The sequence below is a fragment of the Halyomorpha halys genome, unplaced genomic scaffold, assembly GCF_000696795.3.
Source record: "Halyomorpha halys isolate HHAL.00 unplaced genomic scaffold, Hhal_1.1 Scaffold1041.1, whole genome shotgun sequence".
NCBI classification, from domain to species: Eukaryota; Metazoa; Arthropoda; class Insecta; order Hemiptera; family Pentatomidae; genus Halyomorpha; species Halyomorpha halys.
Genome location: NW_027106832.1, coordinates 177,809 through 188,220, shown reverse-complemented (window position 1 = coordinate 188,220; position 10,412 = coordinate 177,809). Strand labels below are relative to the sequence as shown.

General features: G+C 31.1%; 1 protein-coding gene across 2 annotated transcripts in view; it reads left to right on the top strand.

Moving 5' to 3' along the window:
- Positions 1-7,533, top strand: part of LOC106688032 (dual specificity protein phosphatase CDC14AB) — a 14,433-nt gene extending 6,900 nt beyond the window's left edge. Inside the window, exons 6-9 of one of the 2 annotated variants that reach the window (XM_014432292.2) lie at positions 3,092-3,221; positions 6,579-6,757; positions 6,832-6,959; positions 7,452-7,533. In XM_014432292.2, coding sequence (XP_014287778.1) covers positions 3,092-3,221; positions 6,579-6,757; positions 6,832-6,958 — 436 coding nt within the window. In that variant the 3' untranslated portion in view covers position 6,959; positions 7,452-7,533. Of the gene's footprint in view, positions 1-3,091; positions 3,222-6,578; positions 6,758-6,831; positions 6,960-7,451 lie in introns of those variants that run through there. The other variant, XM_014432293.2, reaches the window with a different exon arrangement.
- Positions 7,534-10,412: the final 2,879 nt, after the last annotated feature.

Here is a 10,412-nt window from a genome sequence, read left to right as displayed (position 1 = left end):
TTACCATATTTATTTATCAAAATAAATAAATATGGTTTTGTTTATTTATGTTGTTCATTGCTGACCGTACCCGACAAACTTCTCCAAGAAAAAATTATTTAAATAAGTTGATGGAATATATCAAAACTTGTGCGTAATACTCCTAAACAACGAGCAAATCATAATGAGGAAGAAGATAATATTCAATAAGACACTGATACACCCTGACCTTCCATATACCTTGGAAATATAGAGCTAACCGAACCGAAGGGAAAATTCGGTCTCATCAAGATAGGCAAGCATTAGATGAGAAAGACAAATGATGCGTTATTTGGGAAAGTTAATATAGAAAATATTATTGAATTCAGAAAACTTAGCTGGACCAGGGATCTATTCAGTTTGAACAATGATGATATCCCTAGGAGTATTCTAAATGGGAACCTTTACCGAACGTGACTTATATGACAGGACTGCTTGTTCAAAGATATTCGAGCCTTGCTGAACGTGAAGAACTGGAGGTTCCTGTCGAAGGCTCAACGGGAAGAGCCACGGAAAAAGAAGAATTATTTTCCACACTTATCTTTAGGTTTCTCTAGTTCATTAACTTACGTACATAATTAGGGACGGGTCCAGAAGTTACTTCCTTTTCTTTTTTTTTTTTTTGTAAGGAGGGAAGAAATACTACCAGGATCAAATTTAGGATACTCGTATTTTACACCAACATTTGTTTTGACATTTTAAAAATAATTATACATATTCCTTCTTTAAGGTAACAACAATTTTCTTTCCAATTACTTGTACATGGAATATATAATAAGAGAAAGTATAGCGATCGTGCAAAATTTTGAATTCGAGTTTTTGACGAAAATAAAATTAATATATGGAGAAGATGGTCGGGGGAGGAGGGTGCAGTCAGCAAATAAACAAAAAATTATTTATTCTTATTCGTGCCTATATTTTTTTGTTAATTTGCTGAATGCACCTCCTCCCCTGCGACCTCTTATCCACATATCCATCTACGACCATCAGCATCTCATTACGAAATAAAATTAAATGTGTTATGAGTCCAAATAACCTTGTCTCGCAAAATGGTGTCTGCGTGAACACCCTTGCTCAAAAACGAAAAGTCGTACGAAACTAAACAAATTTTAGGCGGGTATATGCCTAGGATGTAACTGCAATTTTTTTTTAATCGACCATTATAAAGTGCCAATTATAGAATCGATGTTTCACATTTTTTCGATTTTCTCCAAAACTTCTCTAACGATTTTGATCAAATCCAGTACGTCAATCTGAGATTTAATGGTATTTAACATTAGCTAGATTTTATTGTCATTGAAACATTCTAATAGGGCTTAAATGACGATTTTTTAAAAATTCTTCCTCTAAAGTACTTTTAATTTTGTTTATATGAAAAAAATAAACAGTTCACATTGTTAGCAATAATAAACAATGGAAAAATTCAGAATATTAAAGAACGTATAGGAGAAAATAGAAACATACGATTTGAACTAAAAAAGGCAAGACCCGCATGATCTTTCCCGATTAGATTACGGCTTTATTATCTTTTCTTAAAATGTTGTATTCTTGACCAGAACAAAATTTATGTCCATTAGTTTCACCCCATGAAACCCTAAAATACGAATTTTTATAGCAACAGAGAAATAAAGACTTTTTTTCCATGATTTTCAATTTTTTTTTTCGAAAATCACAAAAATAGGTATAACTTCCACCATAAGTTGAAATGAAAGTTGTGTGATGCCATCGAACAAGATTTTTAATTTACAGATCATATGTACCAATTTATAAAAACGGAAAGAACTATATCGTAGCTATAAATCGATTGCTTGGGACTACAAAGAGAAGCTTTTTGAAAGATGATTTGACAATTTTGGCTAATCACAAAAATGGAAGCGTTGAAATCAGAAATGAACTTGTTTTCTTCCATTCCGCATTGAGAGAAAATCTTTCAAAGTAACGAGACAGTCACCCTATTAAATTCTAAATTTTATTGTGTAGCAAGAGGAGCAAGAAGTTCAGTTCCAATCCACCAGAGCGCAGCACCTCGAGCCTCACTGAAGCTTATAAATTTATACATTATTAATTTTTGTATATACTACTGAGTAATGTCGATAGAATAATAAACGATGTCAAAATAACCTACGAAACTACCTCAAGTCGATAAGATAAGACCGCTTCTCGGTCACAGTCGTATGCACAAGGCCTATAAATAAGGGCCTCTAAAAAGCCTTAATCGATCACTGATCCTTATCCTTATCCGAGGCCTTCCACGGGTGGCATAAGTTCTTCTTGAGATAGTTTCGATTGGCAGCCGACCTCATATCTAATGAGTTGTTTTTATATTGCGCTCACCCTGGCCTCTCTCCTTTAATCCTCTTATATCCTTTTGTAGTACCCCGTGGATAGCTACCCCGGGCTCACATACCTACTCCGTATCTACCGGAATAGCACCAGGTAGAATGAAGGCACCTCCCTGCACGACCTGGCGGCTAGCTACCCTCCAGGCTTGCATACTTCCCTCATACCTACAGGAAAATTACCTGGTAGGACGAGGTTACCATCCTCTGAGACATAACGGCTATTACCCGTTAGTCTCATCGTATCTAATCATATTCCTTGTTAACTACCTTCGTTACCTTTACAAACTGAACAGGCATTGTCGAGGCCTTCTGGACAAGCGGAATCAGAAAGAAAATCAGCCACTTCGACAATTGTAACAAAAGGACCTTAAAATATTGATGTATGGTACGAATTGGACTCTATTAAATCATTCCGATTTAAATTTTAACTTCTTGTATTTTGCTTGATCCCAGGTCATTTATTCAAAATATAGCATAATTTACTTGTTAATAGATTTCAGAACCTACACTTCATTTACACATTACCGAAGCAATAACAATATTCATTTTAGAGAGCTTGGTGTAGATGTATTAGCTCAAATATAATTTCTCTAATACAACAATTTTTACATCATTCATAGTGTGTTTGAGTTGAAATTCAATTTTTTTTCATCTATAAAATTTACTTAAGACAAAATGCACTTATCTATTATGTTTTTATTTGAATTAATAAGTAAATAAGTGTTTTTCAGGTTTTCAGATGTCGGGATAAAACATGTTGATCTTTATTTTAATGATGGGACACCACCACCAATTGACATTCTGGAAGATTTTCTACATCTTGTTGAACACTCGAAACAGGCAGTTGCAGTACATTGTCGGGTTAGTTCTTATGATCAAGCACATTTCACAGAAATGGCTTGAAAAATGGAAAATGTTTATCCTTTTCTTTTCCCCCTTTCGAATAATTTTCAAAATTGCTAAATTTATTTTCAATTAAAATTTTAATTATTAAAAACTAAGTAAAATCTTTATTTGTTTAAAACTTTAATAGATAAAAAAAAATGTAATTTTCGTTTGTAACTTACCTTAAGATCTACAAATGTTCTTGACTGATTTATTCGCTGTTTTTAATGTTTGATGTCGTTCTGGGAAGAGTCTTTGTTATTGAAACTGGATTTATCTAGTAGAAAACAAATTATGAACAAAATCAAACATTATTGCCGCACAACACAAAATGCATATTTTCATATACTATACATGATATTGTAGGTAACGCAATTATTTAAAAAAAGAAAAGAGCTAAATCGGACAAATATTACGAACTTTAGATATCACCTACCTATTCCCTCTGTCTACATAAATATAAGTATAATGTTCCTGAGACTCCAGGGCGGATTCAAGAAAGATCTTGACTGATCTATATGCTCTTGTACTGGGAAGGTTCTTAGCTAATGAAAGTAGAAAAAAATTAGAGCTGTTATTTTAATGGGGGAATAAATGTTCTTAGAATTTGTGTATGGTACTAAATGTTTTGTATATTATTTAAACAAATATACAAAAAAAAAAATCAATAAATTTAACTAATCGATAATCATCCACTAGTCACAGAAAGGCGACAAGATTAAGTTTGTAGAATTATTGAAAATTAAATATATATGCAATCGACAACGAAAAGCATCGATGTTTTAAAGTATCATTGTTCAATATTAAAATAGAGATGCTTAAAAAACATTGCCAAAAATGCATCGATGTTTTTGAACATCCATTTCAGTAACATAAAGTTTGTTCCAACAACTTCTGATTAACCAGAACTGCACCGAGGATGCCCAATATAGGATTTGGGAGGGAAGAACAAGGTACTACTCATACTCCATACAGTCAGAAGTGATTGTTGGAACAGACCTTTAATTTATCTTTATCCCCTTGTTACTGTGAAGGTAGGAAGTAATTTCTCCTCCCACCATATTGCTGATTGGAATCCATTTATACAGTTGTTATTATTATTATTTTTTTAATAAGTTATTTTTTCATTTAAAAAAAATGAAAAATTGAGACAAACGTAAAACATCGGGTTCAATAAATCGATTTTGAAAACATCGATGTAGATCTCGCATCCTTACTTGCAAGAGAAAAATCATATGGATAAAGGTTTTTTTTTAATGAAGTGAAAGGAAAATTAAAAGTAGTATAATCCTCTATTGGGAACAAAACAAAAAACATAAAATTGATGTAAAATCATAAAAAAAGATAAAATAAACATCACTCTGCTAAATGAGGTGGCTGGAAAACAGGCTCACTGATCTATGGCATCTTATTCAAAAAAGGTCTTAATATCTTCCTCACTTGTTAAAATATTTCATTGAGACCTGTAACAACTGCTTCTATAACCAAGCGTTATTGGCCTTCTTTTTTTTTAGGAAATATAAATAAATGAAAAGGTTTAGTCAGTATTTATTCTAGTTCAGTGGTAGTATTTTCAAAGTTAATCATTTAATAGTGGTAACAAGAAGGGGTCCAACAGAAAGTTTAAGATAGTGGAACTTAAAAAAACAGGCCTTTTCTAATAAGAACAAAAATTTAGGGAAAACTTCCATATCTCGCCCTGAAAAAAAAGTTCCTAAGATTTTAAGCATTGCCAAGGAATGTAGCAAGAAAAGGTAACGCGCGATGACCAGAATTAATAATTTTCTGATTGTGATCTCAAAAGTAAATGTTTTGAGTTTTGAATTATTTTTATTTATTTACACAATGGTTCTACAGTCCTTCCAGAACCTTGGTCTGAGAGATTGTTCTTGAGCACTACATGTCTCCTCCATCTACTACCCCCTAACGGTACAGGGCTGCCTCTGTCATCAAGCCACCTCAGATGTAGTCTTCTTGCTACCGCCAATTCAAACAATAGCCTTTTTTGTAGGCGATCCTCAGGCATCCTTTTCACATGACTAAGCCATTGTATTCTGGTCATCTTGATAAACACTACACAGCTGGATTGACCATGTAGCTCCATTAACTCCAAATTTTTTCTGGATTGCCCTTGTCCTGATGATTGTCTGGTATATTATTAGCTTGGGTTTGCAGGAGACATTTTGAAAACTTAGCATTCTTTGGAGTACATGTAAGAATCTGGTGCCACCTACCATCCTTGCATTTATTTAATCTTTGATGTTTTTTTTAATACAATGTGTGATACCCCAGATACTTGAAACTTTCCACATTGTCAAATGCCTCAATGTAAGGGTTGTTTTGCCTTATGGGGGATCTGATATATTTTGCCTTGTCTACAAATTATTTATAAAAAGATCATGTTTATTCACAGCATCCTACAATTCTAGGAAAGCGCTAGACAATGATACAAATGCTCTGCCATTGATGACAACATAATCTGCATAGATGATGCGTTGTGCCTAACTGTTTATGATTGTTCCTCTGAGGTTTGTCCTGATAGACCTCATTGGCATTTAAAAGCCCAGATTGAACAATAAAGGGCACAATGGCCTATATTGTTGCCTGTCTGAGGCCATTTGGCATATCAAAACTCTGGAGAAGTTGTTCTAAATCTACACTCAATACTTTGTGTTAATCCTAGAACTTGCAAACTTTTCAACAGTTCTCCTTTATGCTTCCGGTCTGAGTTGTTCTTAAAATCCACAAATAGATAATAGATGGTGGTTTTGAATTATACTATCTTATAATTCACATTTTAAAGGATTTTTCTGACTTGAAACAATATTACCATTGTAATTGGCAGCTCTTTAGTTTTTTATTTTGCTTTTAACAAAGCTTGGGAAATTTACATATCATAATTCAAGTTTATTAGGTTATTTTACCTAAGAAAGAAATTAAAAAAAAGATTATAAAGAAAAAAAATATTGTAAAAAGGGACTGCACATTTTTTTTTTATAAGCATATATATTGATTCTTTGATTAATATGTTTTGTAATTTTGCATATTCGGTTTCTTTGTTTGGATAGTAGTAGAATAAGGTCAATATTGGAAAAACCCTTGATAATTAATTTATAAATATAAAAAAAAGTTTGGCATGCTAGATTTCAAAACTTATTTTTAGGATATGGGCCCTTTTATCAGTCACCTCATCAATTTAAAAAAAATAATTTAGGATATATTAGAAAACTTATTTCTCATTTAACCATAACTTGATGCTTAAAAACTATAACTTCATTTATATTCTATTGTTGATAAAAAGTATTATCATTCTGATGTCTGAAATTGTAATAGGCAGGATTGGGTCGAACAGGAAGCTTGATAGCTGCATACTTGATAAAACATTACCACCTCACGAGCAGAGAAGCAATAGCGTGGCTTAGGATTTGCAGGCCTGGAAGTATAATCAGCCACCAGCAGGCCTGGCTCGAAATTATGCAGCCCCAGCTCTGGGAGAGTGGTGCTATATTTAGGTTACTCATTTAAAATATTTATAATTATAAAGGCTAGTGATCAGTTTATCATGAAACATTAATTCCGTTTACAGATTGAAGCATTCATCATTTGATCTACGTTTTGCAAAACACAAGTTTGGGATTTATAGTAAAAGTCAAATACACAATAAGAAAACATCATATGTACCTAAAAGGAAGGATTCAAGGAGAAATTCTTAAAGTAATCACTTATTTCAATTGATAATAATATTAGTTCTGAAATATTGATAATTAATCTAAGATTTGTAATTTATATTTACTCTGAATTGTTTTACATATTTATTAGTATGAATGTTTTCTTTTGTATTTTATTTGCTTTTAAAAAGTTGATCGAAAAAGTATTACATAAAAAGTGGTTAGTGAACATTTAAATTCAAGTTTAGAAAAATTGTTTTATTTTCATTTCAAATATTTGGTTCTGTAAAAAAATAAATGTCAATTTAAGTTGAATTTAGAAATAGTAAGTGTAATTGAATCGACCTTGTGTTGAGGAAGCAGAAGAGATAATTACAAAATTACTAATATTAATAAAGGTAAAAAAAAAAGTTGAACATTTATATGAAAGTAAGGAAAATATCTCAAACCAATCATATTGTAAGGTATAAGGCATTAATATACTTCTATCAATATTATTCAATAGGCTAGTAATAATAAAGGTATGGTATTTTTACAGGTTTCAACTAACAAGAATTAAGGAAAAATGTATTAGGTAAGGAAATCAAATGAATCGTCAGAAATAAAATTAATTAAATTCAGACTACCACTGATTATTGATTTCTGATAATTTAAACAATGTAACCTACTTTTTGAAATATTGGTGTTTAGTTGTATAACTTCTTTTATAATAACATTTTTTTTTTACTTTCACTTACCTATATATGGAATATATTAGGGGAAGCATTGCGATCATGCAAAATTTCGAATTCAAGTTTTCATGGTTTGAGGTCCTCTGAGTCCAAATAAGCAACTCTCACAAAATGATCTGTGTGTATGTATCGGAACAACCTAGCTCAAAAACAAAAAGTCATATGAAACTGAAATTACATATTTAAGACACGTATATGTCTGCGATGTGACAGCACATTTTTTTTTATAAAATAAACTTGTTATAAGTGCCACTTTATAAAATTGATTTTGTATATTTTTATCAAAAATGGCTCTTAATAATTGATTAAACTCGGTATATCAATATAAAATTACATTATTGTTAATGACAGCTGTCTTATCCTCATTGAAATAGTTTAACATGCTTAAATATCAAATTTTCAAAAAAAAATTTGAAGTTTCTTTACTTTTATATATTTGAAGTAATTAACCATCTCACATTTTTATTAGTGGTGAAAAATGAATAGATATAAACTATTGAAGGATTTGATGATTAGCTTAATGAGATAAGAGAAAAAATATTTTTTCAAGTTGAAAACATTGAAACGTATATGCACAACTTAGTTATATTTTATTAAACTGTTGTATTCTTGGTAGGAACAAAGATGGTATTCATTATATGCACCTTCTAAAACCCTAAAATATAAATTTTAATATTAACAGAAAAATAAAAATTTATTGTATAAAATTTTCGCTTTCTAGGATGATAAATGAAAGTTGTATGATTCACTACACCAGATTTTTTTAATGAAGTTTATATGTTCTGAAAGTCCATATAAACTTTGACAAACCCAAAGTTGTTTCTACCCTGTCGTACTTGAAGATAAAAATAATGCTATTATACCTTATTGTATCCTTAATTTCAAAACATTTAACTATATTTTTAATCTAAGCTAAATTTCTGCATGAATCTCGAAATTAGATGAATTTATTTTCTATTAGTAGTTTTAAGAACCATTAATATATTACTTTGAACACACACTAGTTAAAATAATTTTTTTTTTGTTCTTAAAATGCCAACAGATGATAATGAATCAAACTTCAAAGTTCACTCAGAACTTACTTTAGATAAAAATGTAGTTAAGAGGGTTTGGAATTAAGGTTGCAATATAAACCACCAATAATAACGATGATGGGGAAAGACATTTAACATTTAAACAATTTTTTTTAATCAAAAATCTACCCCAAAATATCCTAAATTGCTGGCACACAGGAGTTATTAGAAGAGAAACAAACGATTAATTGGTCATTTGGAACAACTTCAGGAAGCAGTTTTCAATGTTTTATAGGCAGAAGAATGTTAATGTACAATGTAGTGTATCTTAACATGTATATATATATATATATATATAGTATATAAACATAAAATTATATTAAATTAAGTTTCCAAGATTTTAACAATGATCATTTAAGACTTGTTATTTTATTCTTTCTTACAACTATGAATCATATTATACAATTTAGATAAAACACAGCATCATTATTAAAGGAAAATTTTTAACCAAGCAGCCTATATAGTTTAGCCAACTTTAAATTTAAAGAAAAAATAGCAGGACCAAGCTTTTGCTAACCTTTTTTTTGTAAAATTTTATTTTTTTCACTAAAAAAATTAGAGTATGATGAATTCATATAGTTTGGGGTTCAATTACAGGTACCCAAAATAAAATAAGTTTATTTGGACCTAGCACATAATGTTGATATAGGACTATCCTTAAGTTGTGCATAAGCCATCACCAAAGCTCACTAAATCAGCAACTCAGTTAACACCACTATGACCAAAAAAAGCAATTCATCTTTACGCCATTGTTTAATATAAAACCTCAAAATAGTATAAAATACTTAATAAAAGCCAATATTCCAGCCTAAAATATAGCCTATAATAATAGCCTGAAAACCAACTGTCTTTATAAGGCCTTATGTCTAGCAGAGAACAGCTGTTCTTCACATATAGCCCCCCCCCCAAAAAAAGATCTAATAAATGTTGGGTAGTTCTGATTTTTTGCTATGCTGTTTGAATTGACATGAAATATTAAATTTTTTGATCCTAGCAAATGACTTGAAGTTAATTTGTAAGATAAGTGCTAAAATATATGTAAATTTTTCATTACATGCTCAAAATCTTGGTAATTACAACTTTACAAAAAGCATTATGGAACCTCTTTTAAAGTAGAGTCAATTTAAGCCCTTACAAACCTTTTTTCCAAAATAGAATTTTTTTTTTTCAAAAATGAAGAGATCACCATTTTGCAACTTATTTGGAATAAATTATAATAATATATTATTTGGAATAATTCCAAATATGGAAACAAATTTACAAAGAATAAAATATAAACTATTTTAAATGCATGATCTATACCCTACAAAAATAATAAATAAAAATCTTCTTCTTCCTCATCTTTCTTCTTAGTGCCTTTCAGCGTGGAGGTGCCTCCATCCAAGCCCCTCGATCCCGAGCCAACACCCTCATGGTATCCCAGTTTTCCCTCTTTTCTCACCAACTCTGGAGATGTAGTCCTTCCATTGCATTCTGGGTCTCCCTCTTGGGCATTTTTCTGTTGGTCTGGCCTAAAAATAATTCCTTGGATCCCTGTCTTCACTCATCCGACAGAGATGTCCAAACCATCTGAGTTGTCTCTTTTCAATGGTTTCCTTTATGGAGACAGTTCTAATATCCTGTCTTGTCCTCTCATTTCGTATGCGATCGCTCCTAGTTCGGCCTGCCACTCTCTATAGGTATCTAATTTCCATT